Source organism: Nylanderia fulva, unplaced genomic scaffold, assembly GCF_048542155.1.
Source record: "Nylanderia fulva isolate GAGA-0341 unplaced genomic scaffold, ASM4854215v1 Scaffold30, whole genome shotgun sequence".
Lineage (NCBI taxonomy): Eukaryota > Metazoa > Arthropoda > Insecta > Hymenoptera > Formicidae > Nylanderia > Nylanderia fulva.
The window spans coordinates 1,972,888-1,995,450 of NW_028190369.1; the positions used below are offsets into that span (position 1 = coordinate 1,972,888).

The 22,563-nt window shown below is 35.6% G+C and overlaps 1 protein-coding gene across 9 annotated transcripts in view; it reads left to right on the forward strand.

Moving 5' to 3' along the window:
• dlg1 (MAGUK family member discs large 1) overlaps positions 1–22,563 on the forward strand; it is a 339,004-nt gene that overhangs the window by 146,862 nt on the left and 169,579 nt on the right. For 8 of the 9 annotated variants that reach the window (XM_085484643.1, XM_085484642.1, XM_085484645.1 and 5 more), the window contains exons 4-5: positions 2,176–2,280; positions 8,468–8,632. In XM_085484643.1, coding sequence (XP_085340769.1) covers positions 2,176–2,280; positions 8,468–8,632 — 270 coding nt within the window. The remainder of the gene's footprint in view (positions 1–2,175; positions 2,281–8,467; positions 8,633–22,563) is intronic. The other variant, XM_085484646.1, reaches the window with a different exon arrangement.

Below are 22,563 nucleotides of genomic sequence, written 5' to 3' on the forward strand. Positions count from 1 at the left end.
AGTTCCGGAGCCGGTGCCGGTGCCCGGCAACCTATTTTCTCATTACTCGGCAACAACGAATTAATCCGGTTACGAGAGGATCCGGAAAATAATCACGCGAATCCAAATAGAGAAAAAACCATTTTTATTACAACGCGAAAATGCGCGAGCAAGTATTACGGCCGTAAAATCAATTTCGCGCTGCAATTTTGATAATTCGTTAAAAAAACATAGTGTAGTTATTTTTTGCAGGATGAAGAACCGTAATATGCGTCAGCTTGGAAGTTGACTCGGATATATATATATATATATATCGCGGAAATAAAAGAAATGTAAGATAAAAATATTATATAAGGACACTAAGGTAAAAGCGTCGTATTATATATGACATTTTGCGAGCACAGAGAGTCGTCGTAAGAGCGATGTTACGATGTTTTTTAAATATTGAAAGATATACGACGGTTATATATGCGGCATTTGATGCATCCGAAGAGAGTGCTTAGATTGCCGGTATCGCACGAACCTGCGACAGCGAAATAGTATATTCTCGCTCGGCAAAGTAAAACTACTCGCGTCGGGAGAGATGTATACGCCGTGACGTACGAGAATGTACCTGAGAGAAAGAGAGAGAAGGAGAGCATAAAATATTAGCGCGGGCTACTTTATTTTTCAATTTTATCCGATACGCCATGCCCTATCTTTGAGAGATGGAATATGAGCCGCGTCATTTTCACGTGACGTCCAGCGGGTTTTATTTATATCACGCGCGCGATGCTCGGACAGGACGTTTATTAATGTCAGGAATATCACTCGACCATATTCACCTTGTCGAAGTAACGTTGCGCAGCTTGTCGATCGGCTTGTCGAATCTAAATATCGAGAATGAAATTAGCCTTTCCTCGTTTTGTTTTCTTTTTTTTTTTTTTTATTTGTGTTTCTATAATGTGAAACTTTGTTACTCAAAGATAAAATACATCTTACTTTCCAATTACTTTCTTTTATAAATACTGCATCGGTATAATCAGCTTTGATTAGCAATCCATTTAATTATTGATTAATTACTTTGCGATTAAAAATTCTCGAGATGCTTTTCTAACTTTTAAACATTTCCTCGCGTTGCTCGCTCTTCCGTCCTTTTAATAATTTTAAGTACCTCACGTGCTACATTGTAAAGTAGAATGCAGCGCGTTCGTTATCCCGCCCCAAACCGTTATAAATAAAAGATGCCACCGTGGCACGGTGAAAAACAAAGGAAAAAAAACTGCGGCTCACGTGAAGGTGGCGGGATCGTCGTTGGGACGTGTTGGAAAACGTTCCGAAAGAACAAACGAATTTCGAGAAGGGTAGTCGCGATACATGTTTAATAAAGGCGAGAGAGCACCGTGTGTCGGTGGAGATAAAACGACGCTTGGATGTTAAACGCACCTGTGCGCATCGAAAGTTCGCTATGAATAATTCCGTTTGGGAAACTACAACCGTACGGGTGACAATGTCGAGTCAAACTACTCGAAGCCCGCGTAATTGACCTTGCGCAACTCACGACTTTATTTTCTCCCCTTTTTACCTGCACTTGCATCCGGTCAGCGAAAGCGCACGTACATCCCGTTGCAATCGATTCCGCTCCGAATAAGTCGACGTTTTAAGAAACCTGATACCTTAGTTATCAAGTATTTACTGTTGGAGCGCAGTCTGCGTCAAAGCCTGTACTATACACAACATACGGATCTTCGAAATAATTCACAATACAGATCTTTTCTCCTTTCCTTCCCCCATAATCGTTAATAAAATATAATATAATTTATAAGTGTCGAAATAAGAGTGAGAACGTAGTTGTTGAGGAAATGATCTCTCGAACTATCGAAAAGTCGGAAAATAAAGTATTTATGATCTATAATATATTATCTTAAGCTATTTCATCTATTAACTTGTAATGTTTTAAAAATTTTAATAATTATTATATCATTAAATGCATTTAATCTCAAAAAAAATGTTGAGTTGTCCGTATTTGATATCACAGCTGCATTGAACAATATTTTCGAGTCAATTTGCACGGTTGTAATTTTTTGAGAATAAGAGTACGTTTTCAAACTGGGTTTGGAATTCGACTGAAGATTCGAAAGGCCATTCGGCAATTCGCGTTTCTCTCGTCGACACGGGATACGACGATATGTTTTTCAGATGATGTGATCGTTTCAGGATGGTCCAGCCTCCGTCTTGCCGTTGACCCAGACTCTATCGAACATTTATGGCCGCAGATCGGCCAGTCCCGATGTTCCAGGCCCCGATGTAGATGAGATTCAGGTTCGTAAACGTGCAAAATGCAAAAGTAAACACTGCGAATCTTTGAAACATGTTCACTTCCGCGACAAATATTGTCACTGCAAACTAAAACCTGTTCCACTAGATTCGTAAAATAATATTGTAGCACTATTATAACTCGATTAATGAAACGTTATATTTATTGTTAAGCTAATCACATCAGCATTGAGTGTTTTTTTAACAAAATAATTTTTTTTCTAAAGCACAATTCCAGTAAAAATAATCACTTTCATTTGAATTAATTAATAATTGTGTGTGTATTTTTGTGTACATATGATTTTTTTGTATCTCAGAATTTATATAAATATATTGATCACAAAGAGCGCAGTTCGATTGTTCATAAGCTCGTGATGGTAAGCCTGTTTTCTGCAGTTGAATGTACGACGGAGGTTTCTAGCTTACCAGACCTCGCTTATTCGAGAGATTCGTGGCAACACAACTTAGAATTTACTCACAGTCCCAAGCTATTCTTAAGACTTGTCGATAATGCGATTTCCAAGTGCCTGAGAAATAAATATTTTATCTTTTTTGCAAGACACTTTTCTTATTATATAAAATATTATAGAAATTAAATTTAAATGATATAGATACAGTAATTATATCAATGCGATATATTGTTTATAAATCGATTTAATTTGTCTTTAATATTCTTCAATCGCTTTTTTCAATTCTTGATACATATACGTGATTAAATTTAGGTTCATCAAGTCAAATTTAACGTAAAAAAAAAAAATTAAAAAAAGAAAATCGCGTTTTATACAATGTTATATAACTAATTTTATTAAACATAAATTTAGATACAGACGAACATACTTAATTTTGAGTGTCCAACGGGAGTTTCTAAAACTCTCGTAAGAGTCTTAAACCCGAATAGCTACTGGGAAGCACCTACTATCGACTCTAATCGTTCGAAAGAGACACGCGGGAGAGATTCCTTGTAATCGTGTTTTCTCTAGTTTACACGACGGAAAATGTAACGTGGCGATGTGTAACGTGCTGCGAGCTGAATTTTGAAATGAAACAGCAGCGCGCGCGTATAGTGTTTCATATAAATATTGAAACGTAATATCAACTCGCAATATTACGCGGTGCGAGTGTAATACGAAATGGCTATTTGAAAAATTTTTATTTCCGCCGTGACACATGTGTAAATTTGCGTTATATTTACATGTGTTACGCGGCGCGTAATTGAAAAATTCACGGCCGTCGTATTTTTATTATCACTTAAACTTCCTGCCACGCTTGTCCGCTCGAGTAGCATCTGGAGAACCGATTTTTACGGGAATAAAAGCATCGATTTAATGCACATATCTATCGTGTCTCGCCATTCCGTGGAAATCGGGGAATGAATAAGCGCAGTACATACGTAAATCTCGATGAATACTCGATGGATTGCGTTTTCAACGGTGCTATCAACAATTTTCAAACTGGCACGAAATTCATTCTGTCGATATTTTTTTTCATCAGAAACCTTTCTATCAAAATATCAGTATATTCTTATGGACAGTATATCATCGATAAAAAATTGTAAGTGCTTACAATCCTATATTTCGATAAAAAAATTCGATAATTTCATTGATCAGAATAATCGTACTACAAAAAAGCCCCGTTTTTAACGACATTCAGAATTTTTTTCGATTAAATACGGTGATCAAATTTTTTAAAGTTTGTCAATTAATTCAGATTATATAATGTATCTCACACACACAATATCTTTCTGTAATTATAACAGCTTTTTTATATGCTACCATCCTTTTTTTAATGCGCTGCTTACATTATTACATTAATACAACCCTCAAATGCCGCTTTTTGCTGCTTTCAAAAAGCTTAACACAACACTTAAAGTTTAATGTAAAGAGAATATTCGCTCGAGCTTCTCTAACGAAAAGGGATTTAACTATAAACATAGAAATTAATTCGCTTTACGTCAACGGCAGACTGTAATTTTCCGCTATCCTGCTCTTCGTCCTTTCGCCATCATTATTGCGTAAGGCCTTGCCGTGCAATTCTTCGCTTCGTTTCAGAACACGATCCGCGTGGTCCTCGATTATCTCCTCACGTTCTTCCTATCAAATCCAAGGTTTCCTGAAGCTGCGGGACGCCGCATTGTGCCCCGGCATTGTGCTCGTAATGGACATCCGATTCGCAAAATGAAACGGGAGTTCATAAAAAGACTTGCTCGATAGACGGCTGTGCATGACGGTTAATTAAACTCGCACGGAGCTATTTCGCGTATTGTAACGTTCGCGAGTAAGTCTGACAATGAGCAATTTCAGCTTGGAATCACTGATGCCTTGAACAAAAATTAAATAATAAATCATACACGCGCTTATAAATGTTGCTTGTAAATGTTCGCCGGCCTATTCCTACGTTATGCTTTCGTAATCTATTATCGAGAAATTGACCGTTGATTGATCGGAGCTATCGTCATTATTCGCCGATTAATCAGCAACGTATCAATTTGTAAACTGTACCGAAAATCAGCATGTCAATCATTATTAATGCCGTTTTGCGACCTACAAGCGACTGCTCGAATCATGATGATTGGTTCAGAGCGGTTACATTACGATGCATTCCGTTTGACTTTAATAACCTGGTTAACTTATACGAGAATAGAACGTTTCAGCAATTATGGCAATATTTGTTTTCGTCAATGATCAAAACATGCCGTTGCATACAAGAAGGAATATCCGTTAATAGAAATTTATTATTGATCACCATTTAACCAGTTTCTGAATTGTTTTTCGCTGCTTTACTAATTAACTCGTTAGAAAATGCCGATAATGTCGTGATATAATATGCAATTGCATTTTATCCAGAATAAAAGATATTACTTTTGTGGATTTTTATCAGATTCGATCTACCGTAACTTGCGTGGAATTTAATGATATAATCGAATATAATCGATAGCGCTTTTATAATTTTGGAGATAAAACTCGCTGTAGAAAAATATGTAATGGAGCGTAACGGGAGGGCTGTAAATTGTTGTTTGCTCAAAATACGATTCCAAGAAATTGGTCGCCGGCTCTGCGGCATGAAGTTTAATTAAGCGAGAGTTTAATCAGGCCGAATGTGAACTTACGCGCGAACACAATTTCTCCCGGCATCGATCTCGGGCTCTATAGTTCTGTAATATCACTGGAGAGACCCTATATAGTTACTATTGTCTGTGAGAATTGCGTTTAACGAAGGCGACGACCATTCGACATTTAAACGCGTGACATCAATAACGCAGTTTATCGTTATAGAGAATACTACGAAATAAATGGCGCGACTCATTGAATTCATAAATAATGCGCGCGGCCATAATTAATCATCTCGAGTTCTATCAAGTTTGGATCCGATCAAAGAAACAAGTTCCTCGGAGAATCCTCCTTCGGACTGCCGTCCAATCGCGGAGATGCGCTCAGAATTAGACGGCGACACCTTCGTCGGAGCATCGACACGCTATTGATATCAGTGCCCTGTCGCTTTTACAGCAGTACCGACGCTGACGGACTTTCCACGTTGAAATATACAAACTCGAGCATTTTCATAAAAACACCTCGAGGCACAACCGTGATTAAGTGCGACGGTTTATTTATCTCAAAACGAAATACCGTTATTGCAATTATTCCACGTAGTCGCTATTAGAAATTGCATTTTTTTTTTTTTTTTTTTTTTTTTCAAAAATTAATATTCGCGAAAAAAATTGAAACTTCGGGAAAGTGTGTGACAGAGACGAAGTGTACCCAACGAGAGAGCACAGTGGCATCGATTCGTATACGAATAGGATTTTGTTCGTCTTCAAAAATTTTTTTTTGTTTATAAAACTGAAAGAATTTCTAAAAAATATTTGCAAGAAAAAATAATGATGTTGACTTGAAAGTTTTTCTATTTATATTCATATTAATTTGGCCGGGATATCAATATAGGATATTTTCGCTAAAAAAGGGGTCGATCTTGTTAAAACTTCCGACTCTCAGAATAAAAGGAAGAGAGGATCTATTAATTGGCGTGATCACGAAATAACCATGCTTATGAAAGCAATCATGTTTGTCTTGGAAGAGTTAACGCGGAGTGATTCAGTGAGAATGTGAGATGAAAAATAAAAGAACTGAGAAACAATATTTTATAGAACATTGTCGTAAAAAGAAGAACAAAAATAAATCCGTGAGATCCTTTCTCTTATCGTAACAAATTCGAATACCTATTATTTCAAAACTTCCGTCCATTTTTCTTCCGATACGGAAAAGAATTTAAGTATACGTCGTGTATAAAATACTTTTTCAATAAAACTGTACAGTATTAAAAAATGTGCGATAAATTAAGATATGATGATGTAACAAATCAAGGGATTTGCGAAGGGATGCATTTTCACCGAACAGAATGTTGATGGAGATTGTTTGCCGAAGCTCCAAGTCTGAACTATTTCGCTCTCGCACGCGTGGTTTCTCCATAAACAATATGCGGCGGTGTTTGGTATTCTTGGAAGTTTGTAAGCACTTCAATCACTCTGACATTTTCCTTCGCAATCCGTTCGCACGACCATATGGTGCATCAAATGTATCTATTTTTGCGCAAGCTTCCGTCAATAAAAATGCGAATGTACATTTCAGTAAAACGTTCAAAATTTGGAATACACGAAAAAATATGTTTATATTTTGATGTAACAGCTAAAAAATAACATGCCAAATGAAAGATAATAGCCTCTAAATATAAAATAGTAATTAACAATTTAAAAAAAATTTCTTTTACAAATAATGATTTGTACATTATTGTTCTTTTTCAAAAGATTGTTCGTGCAATGATTAAAGAATAATTTTTGTATAATAATGTTTGTTCAAAGATTGTTTATTAAAAGCGTAGTAACGAATGATTAACGCAATTAATACGTTTCGTCGAATAGAGAACTTGAAATATTATTTTCACACTTTCCCTGACTCGCGGCATTAATGCGCATTCGATTATATAACGTCATCGTGGCACCTTTATTCGCGTTCGCAGAATACACTCGATAATAATGGCCGATGTGACTATATGTTGGAGGAATAAAAGCGCACGCGATGGAACAAGAGGGAAAGGAATATAGAGACAGTCCGATACTTATGACACGCTTTCAGAGCACGAGAAACGAGAGAAAAGGGGAATTTGATTCGTGACACATATATCCCTGACGTTCTCTTCGCCATTGGTATCGATCTCTCCGACGATGGGCACGCCCGCGATACTCGATTGAAAGCACTCGTTCGAGCAGTTTCGACAAAAACGGCAAGCAGCTTAAACGAATCATAAAAATTTATCTCGAATCCGGAAATTCGAAAATAAAAGTTTAAATGTTAAAAGTTGCCCTTGTAAAAAGTTTCAAATAATGAAGTACGAATTAAATACAAGAATTTTCTAATGAGAGAGAACTAAGCTTTCGTAAAAATATATATTTTTTATTGAAATAAAACATTTTAATTTTTTTACATTAGATAAACCATTTTATTCCCAATAAATTTTTATAATTTAAAACTTCTCGTAATACGTTGTATACAATTAACGAGATGCAAATAGCAACTCTAATAGATAATTATGTACGTCTCGATTTAATTTTTATCATTTTTTTCACCATTATACATATAGCGCTTCTATTTCGTTTGAAATTTGCGCAACGGCAAATCGAGTGGACTTTGATGGACAGTGTATATTGAAAAATATATATTCGCGAAATATCGTACACGGACTGTTTTTACACGATGATAGACTGGGTGTCGATCGTACGTCACTCAAGGCGTCGATTCAGTGATTACATGTTCACCGTGCCGGTCAAAATACGAAAACGTCGAAGAGCAAGACGGCACATCGATCCAAAATTGGTTTTGCCCGATAATTGCGACGCTAATAACGCGATTTCGCGCGATGATTCCGAAAATGGCGGGAATTTTTGCGAATGCTGCTGGAGTCAAGTAAGTTTCGGGCAAAAAGGATGTTTAAATAAATTAATCGAGAAAATTAATTGTGGAAATTAATAAAAAAAATATTCTGTAACTGCGTTTTTATATTAGGTATAAGTTAATATCTATTGATTTTGAAATGTCAGTATATGTGTCAGAAATGTAACGCTTTTTTTTTATATCTTGGCATAGAACTTTCATAACAATTGATTTGGGATAATGAGATGAAAATTTATTTTTCTTTGTTGCAGAAAACAAGATATGATAATGTAGGGGTGGAGGAACAGTTGCCACCACCGCCGTCGCCGCCTCAGTTAAAAGAGGCGGCCCAACTGGATGGAGTTCCTAGACCGAATTCGGTCGACCGTATCCTTCATTCTGACAATACCCAGCATAGCCATGAGACGCTCAACAAGGTAAGAGTGTTGAAATAATTTTTTTAATAGTTTATAATATCGCATTGATAAACAGATGCGAACTGCGTTTGCGGAAAAGTAGAAATTTTCATTTAATATAAATCGTATTTAAAATGTCGCAAAAGAGAGAGAAGTTGATATCTTTGTGTGTAACTTGAGCATTTGAATTTGTTGCTTGATTCGAAAATTGAAATCCTATGTAATTGAAATATGGGTGTGAGAGGAAAAAGAGGGTTAAAGTAACAGATCAAAGGTACATTGCTCGCTGAGGGAAAATGACTGACGCATGCGCATACGAGCTCGAAATATTCGCCACCTACGGTTTCACCCCCGAAGATACTCGCTTCTACCGCGAAATCGATAGATGCGACTTCCATGCAGCTGGTAACGGTTGAAGAACAGATCTTCCACGTTACCGAGTGCTGCAATTCCCGACAAACGTTAAGGCTTTACGTATAGCTGATACACAAATATACAGAGACTCTAACATTTGAATTTCGTACGTGCAAATCAGCATTACGCATATCAATACAATTAAAAATGATCATCCAAATAACTATAAATTCCGTTAAGCTAAATTCCCAATAAACTTCTCAGAATAGCGGAGAAATTTTAATTCCTCGAGTCTGTATACCCTTTCGTCTAACTTCTTCTTCTTCTTCTTCTTCTTCTGTATGGCTGCTAAGGCATCTGGGGGATTCGCCTATATGCCACAATGTCCCTTTCGTCTAACTATTTAGAATCCAACTGTGATTGCATAGTAGTAGTTTCGCGATATGAAAATTATGTAAATTGGGGCACGGCTATCTCGGAATAAGTTGCCGCAACCCTTCATCAGAGGGCAGGGTACCGCCGCGGAATTCTCGGAAAAACCGCAGGATCCCGCTACCGTCTACCACGTGGTAAGATCGACGTCTGCATTACCGTAGTCCCGTTGACTGGCCGCAACACGTGGACAAAACAGTTCGGCCGCGACTTTGCAGCTCGTCGGCCCCGAGAGCCGGCCAGGCAAACGCGACACGACTCGGTGGTGGTTCTCCGATGGTGCGCTGCACGATTCCGATCGCGAAACAGAACTGCGCGATCGCAGACTCGTTATGACGAAGAGGTACAGGACAGAGAGTCCCGAGGGTGTTTCCTCGCGTCGAACTCGACGTCCTTGGATACGAGGGTGCGAAAAACCAAAAGGCGTTTATTGATCGCGCTTCTAGGAGGTGCAATGTTTTTCTATCGCTGCGACCGGTCGATAACGGGACCGATGTGCCGCGAAACATTTCGCGACCGCGTTATGTATAATCGGCACGAATTGTGAAGTGCGCATTCAAATTACACCGTGCGTTTTCCGATATTTAATTACGTCGACATTTGACCAGCTGCCGAGAGCGCGGACACATCGAGTTTCCGCAAACGCGTGCAGTTATAATAGTTCCAGTCGTGTATAAATAATTTGGGAATTAGGTTAATTAATTCAACGTACGCGCAAGCTTTATCGCGTCGCCGCTATCCCGACCAGATAGATAATTACATGCTTTTAATTAAGGAAAAATATGCGTGAATTTATGCGTATTAATGCTTCTATCGCGTTTTGCAAAAATTTGTTTCTATGAGAATTCTATGAGATATCTTGAGCAACTTTATTTTATTTAACTATTTGTTATTGTACATATTTAGTTAATTATGCTTTATATTATATTTAAATTGTTTTATTCCAAATTATCTGTTAACATTGAAAATGTATCGAAAATATATATTTTCATTCTAACAATAAGATAAAATATAAATTACTGTTCAGAGAGAAACTTTGAAACTAAAATTTTATCAAAACTGAAATTCCCTGTAGATAAATTCTGTATTCATCGTGCGAATCCGCCGACGTGTAACGAATTTTGATATATTTTTCTGTCATTCTCCGATAGAACGAGCAGAATCGTTAAAATATAAATTGTGACAATGCGATATTCTCGATCGTGCGATAATTTAACGGATGTATCTGCGTCGGGAAATACAAGTCATTTGCACGAGATTAATCGGTGATTTATCAGCGATTTGTCACAGTCGCAAATTAAAGTTGCAAGACTTTTATCGCTCTCTCGTGAACGACGATCATTAAAGAAGAACGTTAAAATGGATTTTCGCATTTTGCGAGAGTGGTTGCAATCATCTTTTTAACGCATTCGCGCAGCATCGAATGAGATTTTGGGGGTAAGAAGAGTATAACGATATAAACCCCCCCAGATACACGTGCTACAAGTGGTCGATATATACAATGTATTGTTATTCCTATTTCGTATCGAATGATTTTATATCTCGAATTGAGATTTTAGTTATATCGTGATTGAATCTTGCTTTTAAAACCTTTTTTTGTAATTTTTACAGCTATTTTCCGCGCTGTTAGAAATTTTTCCACATAAACGTATATTTTCCCTCGTATATTTACGACTAAAAATCCATATTTATTTAATGCATTAATTTCTGTAGTTTACTTAAGTAATAATTTAACGCAAAATATGTATATTTTTGCAAATTTCAATATTAGCAAAAATTATAATTAAATTGTTTATAAGTGCGTTATATTTTTATATATTTTTTTAATGCTATGCAGTCAATCAATGAAACTTCTTCATGCTATACCGAAAGTTCAGGAGCAGCCAGATAATTTCTTATGAGAGCACGAACATTGTAAGTGCTCGCTAAAGACCAAGTTTCATCTACTTAAGGCGAGAAACACCGGTTATAACGAAGGTAACTACAAACTCATCGTGCGCCAGGGAGGGTCGTTTCAACGTTATACATAATTTATGTCGCGCAATAAATTACCATTCTCATCATCTTCAATCTAACACGATGCTACGCGAACGGCGCGATAATACTATTTTCTTCCAACAAGTAAATGGCAAAATACGAATATGTTTTCCGTGCCATTTTCTCTTCACTATCTCTTCTACGCGAGTTCGCCTTTTCCTTCTTTCTGGCTTCCGTTGTCGTAATTTATCGATGCGTTTTTTTACAGAAACCTCTCTTTTATTGCGACATCTACCGAATCTAGGCCAAGTAAGGAAATATTCTAGATCGAACTTCTACAAAGTCGCAAGGCATATCGTGACTTCTTATATATAAGATAATTTTGTTGCAAAACAACTCATATTATTCGTAAATTTTATATCGATATAAGAAATTTAAAAAAAAATTTAGAAACATTTCTTAAAGAAATAATTTTTTGCGTTCAATAATTTTTTACGGAGGAAATGATCATTAATGAGGTATTCCCATCCTAGCTTTGAATGGTCCCTGCACATAGAGTCATTATGAGATACGAGGATACGTTGAATATGGACGCGAAAGCACGAGTTCATCCGAAATCGCAAGCTTTCATTAAAGTCTTACAAAAAATGATCCAGACTCGACAAAAGGTATGGAATGAGAGATTGAAGTAAGAAAGATTAAGGTAGATGAGGGTCGAACACATTTCTTCTCCACGTATGATTCCACCGAATAGTCATCGTTCTTCGCATGACCTAGATCGACCTAGATACTACCTTCTACGATGTTGCCCATTTTCTCTCTTGAGCGTTTCTCGGCTCAGCAAAAGGTTCGACAATAAACCTCGCTTTTCTCAAGGCGCGAGACCCGATTTTTAAATCGTCGAAACTACGCGAAGAATTTTCTTTTAAGCTTGTGAAAAAGAGGAGTGAAAAACAGGAGAGAAAAGTTCTTTTAAGAAAAGCCATTATAAATATATAACAATGTAATTTAATGCATTTAAGAATTCCGTGGAATTATTTGAACTGTCCAAAACATTTATTTTAGATACAAAAAAACGTTGCAAGATTTACGAGCAAGTCGTTTTTTATGGACATACAATTATGAAATAAACATTTCTATTATAAGAGTATTGATAATGAATCACCATTCTTTCCACAATTTATATTATAGAAGAAATTCTGAATTACTCGCACAGTATGGGCTGCATAATAGAGTTTGTCAGTTAATACATCTCGGATTTCACATTAGATTATTAAAATATATACTAAAATTAAATTATTTGCTATTTATTCAATATGTTATTATTAAAATCTTATAACGTCATTTTAGTATTTCAGAAATAATATATGAAGCTAATAATTTTCATTAAATTGCACCATATTTGCAATATATGTAAAAATACGAAATTGGATAAGAGATGAGAGATATAAAATTATTATATAGAAAATTCAATTTTAATTGTTTTTCCTTTAAATTGCTTTACATAAAAAAGACGTTGTTTGAGTGTGTTTAATTTTTTACGTAGTTATGTGTAATCTCACACAAAACTGATCGTTAATATGCCTGCATGTTAAATAGCAAGTAAAGTCGCAGAAATTACAGTGTAATGAACTTTTTGCATGTATTATGTCGAGTTCTACGTGACATTTACTTTAAGTATTCAGATATAACTAGACTCGAGTACATTATGCGTCTTGCAAATTATCGCGGCGAAGCGATTTAGATAATTATTTAATAATCATGCGCGTTTTTTATCGCGCGCGTTTTTTTATCGTGCGCGTTTTTATCGTAATTTTCGCGCAAAATGCAAAATTCATGATTTTGTCCATAATTTTATTCGCCTTGACATTTAACTTTATCGACCGGATTATACTCTCGATTAAATGTTAAACGAAAAATCTCTCTTGTATCCGCTGATTTTGCATTATTTATCATTGACTATACGAATGCTCGAAATCACCGATTAGTATGGATGCAATTAAAATTGCTTCGCACGGAAAATCAGGAAACTCGCGTAAACTCCCAGCAGAGGATAAATTACAGGCTGGATGCAAATTGCAAATCAACCTACAATCACTCGGCAAATAGTAATTCGAGCGAATAGGCCGCGCGACAAAATTAAATAAAGACTGCGTTATCGCTACGCGTGTTTAATTTGCGCAATACGTGTTACGATCAACTTAACGTGTCGTGTTACTTCTAATCTAATCTAATCGCGATTAACCCCTCGTGACCAACTGCGCAGATTGATCTAGCCATGAGTAAGAGCCGCGATTATGATGCGATATTGCGCCCGATACAATTATGTTACCTACAAATAGGATTCTTACAAGGTCTTTAATGACAGTTGTATAGTGCTGTTGTATTTGCACGTTAAACGTCAGTTTTTAAACGCGAATGAGCAGAAATCAGAAATGAGAAATATACGAATTTCAACAGACTCAATTTATATTCGCAGAGCAAAATTAGATTACTGTAAATTGTATAAAGTACGAAGGAAAAAGAACGATGCGCGCGATTTTCTACTTTGAATATATTTATCGAAGCGTATTCTCGTGATACGAGCAAATCAATCGAGAGATTTCGTGAGAGTGCAGACTCGAGTTAGTCGCGCGAACATGCGTGCCTCGAAAAACGAAGACGGGGAACAGCTGTTCGATATCGCGCGACACGAAAGCTGGTGCACAGCGCGCTTAACGACTTCGTGACTCGCGAATGATTCTGGCGTGACTTGTATCTGACTCAACTACTTCTTGTACCGCCCTTTCTCAAGACCTTTCCTCGATTATTCATCTACTACAGCGTATTATTCGCGTACTTTATGTTATAAACGCAGAAACAGTATATCGGATTCTAATCCTTCCTTATAATTTTTTCTTTTGCGATTTTTCTGAGTGAAAAATGAGATGTACATGTATTAATAAATTCTCTGTATAGGAAAAAAGTAAAATTATTTTTTTATATTAAGATTAAATGCGCAAAACGTTATTGGCATTTATACGTTAAGCTTTATATATATTTCTATTTCTCTTGCTGTGATTCAGTTATATTTATTCAAACTATGGACCTTTCAAGCATAAATCAAAGTGACATCCTTCATTAGAAGATACGTGATAGAAAAGCATAATTGTAAATTGTATTCTTGTCAATGTGTCTCGTGTGAAGAGTTTTTTTTTTATTATATTTACCGTAAACATTGGACGAGTGTCCAAGTGATATTAGTTTTAAATAAAAATGAAAAAATAAACATGTATGAACAAGCATAAATGTGAATATTTCGCTGGATGCTGTATCAGCACGGAAAATTTTCCATTCAGTAATAGCAACGATCAGCTAGTGATCGATGTCTCCATTGAGAGTGATTTCTCTTTATATACGGAAAATATCGCATAAAACGGCGCATTTTAGCAGCCGACTGTCAAACGACACGCAATACAATGGCCGCATTGTTGTACACACCACACCGCGGATGCTTTTAATTAAAAGCTTCCGCAATGATTTCTCTCTGCTCCTCTCGTTTTTATTTATTTTTTATTTTTTTTTGTTTATTTACCTAGAGTGCTCTTACACTGGAAGCATCACGCCGGCGGACGATATCGATTTTGAACGACCGCGAGCGGCCGAGTGCTCTCCACCGAATTGCCTTGGACTCTGTATTTTTCAACGTAAACATTTCTAGACGTTTATCAGAAATCGTTCGCGTAATTCGTTTACCGAAAACAATGAAGTTTCCACCCGTTGTCTTGGAGACGACATATGTTGCGCAAAATCTCGCCGCAAACTCGTTGCCAAGTTGACCGCTTAATCGGATCTTTTCCTATATAACTGTTCGCCCCACATAACACAAAGATCCAAGATTTTGAAAAAAAAAAATTAAGAAAGAACTGCGATAAAATGAGAAATATTGAAAAAAAAATTCTGTTTTGTAAGATTTCTCTATTCGATGATTATTTTTTTCAAACGTAATTAAAACGTATTTCTTGTACAGAGAGAGATCGTTTTCTCTAAGAATTTATTCTGAAAATCATGGTAATTGTGAGACAATATGGTGGAAGAATTTTATAAGAATATTAATATATAAATTTTACTATATGTACTTAGCAAAATTCATCGACAATATTTTATATCTTATTGTAGTATTAATATTTTTTATTATGGTAAATATTAATCAGAGAAACTTTTACAAAATTCTTCCAATACCACATTGTCCCACGATTATCATGACTGTCAGGGTAAATTTCAAGAATAAATTCTCTCTATATAGATACCGAATGAAATTTTTGTAATTAAAAATTTGAGATAATTTTTCTTAGGAAGCTCGTTATATTAAAATCCTTTTCCTTGTATAATGACACTTTGTGCATCGCGACGGCTTTAGCTCTCGAAAGTAATATTTGTCTACGACTCCGCGCCAGAAGCTCGAAGCCGCTTGAAAGTAATCATCAACATCGCGATGAAACACCAGCCAGCGGCGGCGCTCGCTATGATAACAATGCACTTGTCAGCATTCAAGTTTCCGGCGCGCGGCGAGCCGTCGTTTCAATGAGGCCGGGATCCCCGAAAGGATTCCGGCGGGATTGTTTCGGGGTTGTGGATGCGGTCTTTCGAGGGTGGATGCAGTTTTCGCGAGGTGGCGGTGCGGTTCGCCCCGCCGTACGGTCGCCGTGCAGTCGGCCGCACTCTGACACGAATGCATATGTACAAAGCTCCCGATATGTATATGACCCCTGTACACACAGATAGGCGGGTAGATAGATATATAGGTACCCCGCGATACGACCGAGAGAGAAACAGAGAACGAGGACCACCCACATGCACGTGGGAAACGCACCTACACACGGCCAACGATGTGTGCTCGCTAGTATTCCAAGTGCGCTCAGTGACGTAGGTCAGTGCTCGCGACTACGGTGCTACGGCCCGCAAGCTCTCCCTCAGATTAAAGCTCGGCGCTTTCTACTGGGAAAGCGAGAGGGAGGTTCGCCGTTAATCTTTATATGCAGCATCCGGTCATGCAGAGGCGCGTACGTAAGATGCTCTCGCGCGAGAGCGCCGTCGTTCATTATGAGGTATTTAAAGAGTGTGTTGCCGTAATGTGCACATGTGTTATTATAGTTGTGCTTGCAAGTGCACAATGTGTATTCGTTTTCTTGCGTCGCGTCGGACAGGGCAAAACGCACGTCGACGAGAGGATTCTCTCCTTACTCGGTAATTATTTCGTGTTGTTCGTCGCGTGTCGTTTGCACTCTCTCCGATAAACTGTGACGGAATGTTAAATTAATTTTAGGATGAATCCGGCGTGCATGTATGTGTGTGTGTGTGTGTGCGCGCGTGGGTTTGTTGCTTAGCACTCTTCCTTTTGTGTATACATATATGCATATATATGAGAATAAGTTGACTATCTCTGACATAGAACTTTTTCTTTGAGAGTTTATTAACTTCTGTTCATCTTAAGAAATAATTAATGGAATTTTTATTTTGTTTTTTAAATATAATTATTAATGTTGAAAATAAATTTTTTGAATACACACACACGCATACAAACGTTATATATATTTATTATATTTATTTGATATATATTTTTTATCTACTATATCGAAGAAAAGAATGTTTATAATTGTGAAATTTTTTAATGCAATTTAATTGTATGCATTAAGAAATTATATTAAGAAATAGTTTTCATATTTCATTGAGACTGTGAGATTTAAATATCATCCTTAACAAACATTTATTTACTTCTATTTAAATGAGTTTGATTCTGCAGGAATTTAAAACTTTGCTACCCGAAAGGAATTTAAAGAGCATTTAAAACTTTCGTCTTAAATTCGTAAAACAATGCAGCGTAGACAATTAATATTAGTGTTATTAAATTAAAGTGTGCCACACACAGTGTTGACTTCGATCACTTATTTATCTTTGTACGTATCGTCATCCGGCTTTGATCACTATCAAAATATTTGGCGAATCGATCTCTCACGATATCGTCGGGTCATCGATAATATTGTCGCGTAAAATGTCACCGCGAATGCATCCAATGCAGGCTATGTGAGAAATGCAGGATGTACGCTCGGACAAACACACGTGTGAAGACTGCTTAATGAGGCTTGATCCGCGTTTAACACACATCGTAAGTGTACAAAGTACGGTCAGTGATGCAGGTCAGCGTATGCAACGACGGCCTGGAAACTGCACTTTTTAAAACTCTCGTGTCGCGAATCCATCGCAATAGCGTCGATTCCGATTAACGCAAGTTCCTTTCTCGCAAGTTATTATCGCGAAATTAATTGCAATAACTTGACATTTCCAACGAAATACTTTCAAAAGGCGTTAATCTCATAGCGAAGTATAAACCCGGTGAAAGCTCAAAGTACTTAATCTTTTTTTCTTTCTTTCTTCGACTCGTGCATTTCAATTTGGTTAATGCAACTTTCTTAAGACGAAGTATTTATTTAGTTCAACTTTATTTTATCCTACTTTGCGTTACTTTTCCCAACGAATAGCCGTCATTTTCCGAGTCAGGCAACGAAATAAATTTATCTACGTAGTAAGGTCAGATGAAATTGAAGTTGTACAATGGGATTCAATTAAAGTCACATGTAATTTGTGTACATATTCGCGTGATGTATGCAAATGCATTGTGAAATTCCGCAATAAGGTTGAATAGATAAACAGGAATTGTATATATAATGAACTTCGTGAAACGCGCGACATTATCGTCGGCCTTGGGGACGTCGTATTTCGTCGTTGCAATTAATCGAGCAACAAGCACGCGCCATTTATCGACATGCTGTTCTCGTAAGGTGCGACTTCCTGCGAACGCAGGTGTTTTCCCCTACGCAAATCATACGTGCACACGTGTGCGACGGATGTGCATCGCGCGAGATGACTCGCGCGTTTACTCTTTGCGCAGTGGCTTATTGAAACGCAATCTTTGTACCGCCTGTAGAATAGTGCGACGATAAATCATTCGCTGCTAAGAAACCTGTCGGCGACCTTTCTTCGAGAACAGCTGGCGTTCGTGAGAGACGCAGATCGAAATGAAATACGTCATGTTTGGATTATAACGTAAATTGCAATGATAGTAAAAAATACGTATTTTTTTTATTTTGTTAGAAAATAGTAATAATTAATTTTAGATTTAAATTTAGGATTTATATATATATATATATCCTAATTAATATATATTATATATTAATTAATTATAATATATTAATTATCGGTACATAAATAATACCTACATATACTAGTAATACATATTAATTAGAAACACAAATTTAAATAAATATTAAATTATAGGTACATATTTATGTGTACCTATAATTTATTTGAATACCTTTAATATTTATTTGAAAGAATGCTTATTATACTTTATTAATATATGATAAAGAATTTTCTCTTAGAATTTACACTGAAAATCATGATAATTGTGTAACAATATGATATAGGAAGAATTTTATAAGAATTTTTCTGATTAATATTTACCACAATAAAAAATATTAATATTTACCACAATAAAATTTAAAATGTTTGATTAATTTTGCTTTGTACATATTAATATTTTTTATTATGGTAAATATTGTTCAAAAAAACTCTTATAAAATCCTTCTAATATTATATTGCCCCACGATTACCATGATTTTCCGGGTAAATTCTAAGAAAAAATTCTCTCTGCGTGTATAATAGATATATATATATTTTTTTATTTTCGTAAATATATCCCGTATATCTTTCCCGTATCGTTCAATTAAATTGAAAGAAGCAACCAGCATTGTAGATCACTTAAGAAGATACTGATAGTGAGCTAGTGCAAATTTAACTCGTGCCTGTGCAAGACTTCGTGGCATCCATCGAGAATATCTGATTGAATAATTCAAATCGTTTATCGATTCCGTGGCAGATACACCGGAGGGAAACGATCGTCCTCATAACTCTTCCTAGAGAACTCTTAAAGTAACGGAAATATCCTACAATTGCACGTACCGATTTTTATGTTGTTAAGTTCGAAACTAGCGAGAAAATTTTTGCCAAGTTTGTAAAGTTACAAACTTTGCAAACGCATCGACGTGGATTGTCGCGACTATAAGTTGCCAATCAGACTACGAGGTCGTTCGAGCCAATGCGTGCTGTTATCGACCGACCTCCATATTTTGCAAGCGTAAGCTGCAGATCTGCGATTTCGATGTGGAAGTGTTCACTTATCAAACTACTCTGGATAATGGCACATTTATACAGATGATCTTGACATTTAATGTTTCACTTGCCAATTATTTATTTGCACATGCTTTATAAGAGCAATTAGTTTCATTGCAATGAAATGTCAAATTCCTATTGAGTCATTATGAGACAATTAATAATTAACCGTATTTAAAAGTACAGCTAGAAAGAGACAGAAAGAGGTAATTTTTATACAAAAGTACTTTTTTATGAAGCACTTTTATACAATTTTAATAAACACTGAATTATATAATTTAGAAAGAAAAAATGGTATGTTAAAAGTCAAATAAGTCAATCTATATCCTACTAAATTAAATGCTACTGAATTAGATATAGTCAATATTAGATACGAGCGATTAATTTATCGAGGAGAGTCAAAAGAAAAGTTAGAATAAATCTAATTAAATTTAATAACATATTTCAATCAAAATAAATTTTAATAAACAAAACATGTTTATATTAAAACTTTGTCTTAAATAACCGCAAGCGATTTTATCATTTTTCCTTTGAATCGTGCAATGTATGGCGGTTTGTCCTCAAAGGGAGATCGTTTACCGCGTTTTATATGACTTCAAAGTACAGAGAAAATGCGCGATAATTAAAGTCACATCGCGGAAAATACGTTTTAACGCTGTGAAATACTCGTTGCGCTTCTTGTAATTATAAATACGCGCAGAAACTTCGTAATTATCTTATAAATTCTCTTTTTATCATCATTTCTCATCGTGTGCTAGATAAATATCTTGCGGTTATATTTTTGCATGCATATCTTTTTCATAATAATGTTGTGTAAAATTTAATAATACCACATTAGTTCCTAATATATTATGTAGCATTTTATAAATTATTTTTGTCAAATAGTTAAGGGGAGAAAAGGAGAAAAAGAGAAAATATTTTCACAAGTTAAAGCCATCATTTAAAAAAAAGTTATATAGACAATAATCTTTAATTTATTATGACTTTGTCCAATTACCATTATGCACAAATGGTCAAGTCTATAATCATATTCCGTTTATATTCAAATCGATATTTATGTACATATATATATGTACAGAGAGGCGGTCAATAACAATTGTACATAACATACATTTATTGTAGTATGTTTAAAATTACGATAATGATCGATAACGAATATTGAAATGAGATTTTAAACGCGATAAATCAACGTGCAAATTAAGCCAACTTCTCGTCTGCTCTTTTCATTAATTCTGTTTATGACAATAATGCTAACTCATGCATTAACACCAAACACCAATTAGTGTCTCGATTTCAAATGACAGAAAGTGCGCACCCTCTCTTTTCGATTTTTTGTGATAAAGATACTTTATGTATATATTATCTAATTATAATTAATTTCTGAATAGAATTAATTTCTATTTTGTATGATAATTATGTGAAACAAATGAAGAGGATACATTTAATATTATTAATGGAACAATGAGTTGTCAATAGACTTTACAAATTGATAGAGTCAATTAATTTGATTAAAATGCGCAATTACTTGCGATACTCATGGTTTTTTCGAAGCAGCTGTTTATTTTCGCGAAAAGAAATAGATAAACGACCAGAAACAAACGCGTATAAATATTTTTCAACTAGCGAAATTCACGTGAACTATTCCAATATTCATACGCTGCTATTAGCGTCAGAAGTTGCATCGCGTTTACGGCTGAGTAATTAAAACAACCGCGCCGATTAGTTCTCCGTCTGCGGCAGACACGCGCAATTCATTCACGTTTGGGGAAACATCGATTAGTTGCACTCGCGTGGAGTAACAGAGAAACTTTCGTTTGCAATCAATTTGTCACTCTTCGCGCGTTTACGCGAATGAAATATATGTTCGCGAAAAGTATAAAACAATAAGCTAGTAACACACACAAGTAAATTTATTACTCACCTTTTTAAAACAAATTATTTTTTTCAATAAACTTTTTTATGTACGAAACAAAGATAAAGTGATGCAAATATTGGATTTCGTACATTTTCAAATATTGAGATCATTGCATTTTTATTTTTAATAAAACGTGACATATTGTTAGAAAAATTCTCTCTCTCTTATAATAATAATAATAATCTTTCGATAAATATCTTTGCATCAATTTTGGACATAAAATCGATAAAATTAAAATATCGACAATAAAGTTCCATCATTCCCTAGTATCTTCTATCGAATATCTCTCTCAATGCATTCAATTCGCAATTGTTTATAACATATTGAGAGGATATAAAGTACGAATGGAAGTCATGAAAAAAGGTACATTCAGTTTACTCACCGAAGCGTGTTGGAAAACGAAGTCGAAGTCGTTAGGTTGATATTTATCGACATCAGTAACTCAATTGCATTTCCGTCAGATGCACGTCAGACCAAATATATCTTAAAGCGTGCATTGTCGTTCTTCCTTTCGCGCGAAACTTGATTTTGTCCCATTGTCCCATTGTATAATACGGTACACGTTATGCAATTAATTATTTTTGTTGACGTTGACTTTTCCATGTTTTATTCCAAAATATTAAATAATTTAAGCACACTTGTACATATATGCGTGTCTATGTGTGTGTAATTCACACGCGATATAAATTCATGATAAAATATATATTAAATATTGTTACAAGGAAAAATCGATCTCTGTCTTAATTAAAGAAATTCGTACAATTTTAATTTATTCTGTTTCCATCAAACTCTTTAAAAACACAATTAAATTAAGTTATGAAGTCGTACTGATGAATCGCGTTACAATGTACGAAGAAACGAGAAATAACTGCGCAACAAATTACGGCGAGTAATTTACAAGTATAAACTTCTAACTGGAACAACTCAGAAAATAGCAAGCAATTAGTGGCAATATGCTAAAGAGGAAACTGATGTGTAACTGACCGAAATCCAAATGGACAGCCGTTGAAAAATTGCGATACGAGTAAAACGGTTCAAGCAATTATTCATGCGGCTAAACAGATAT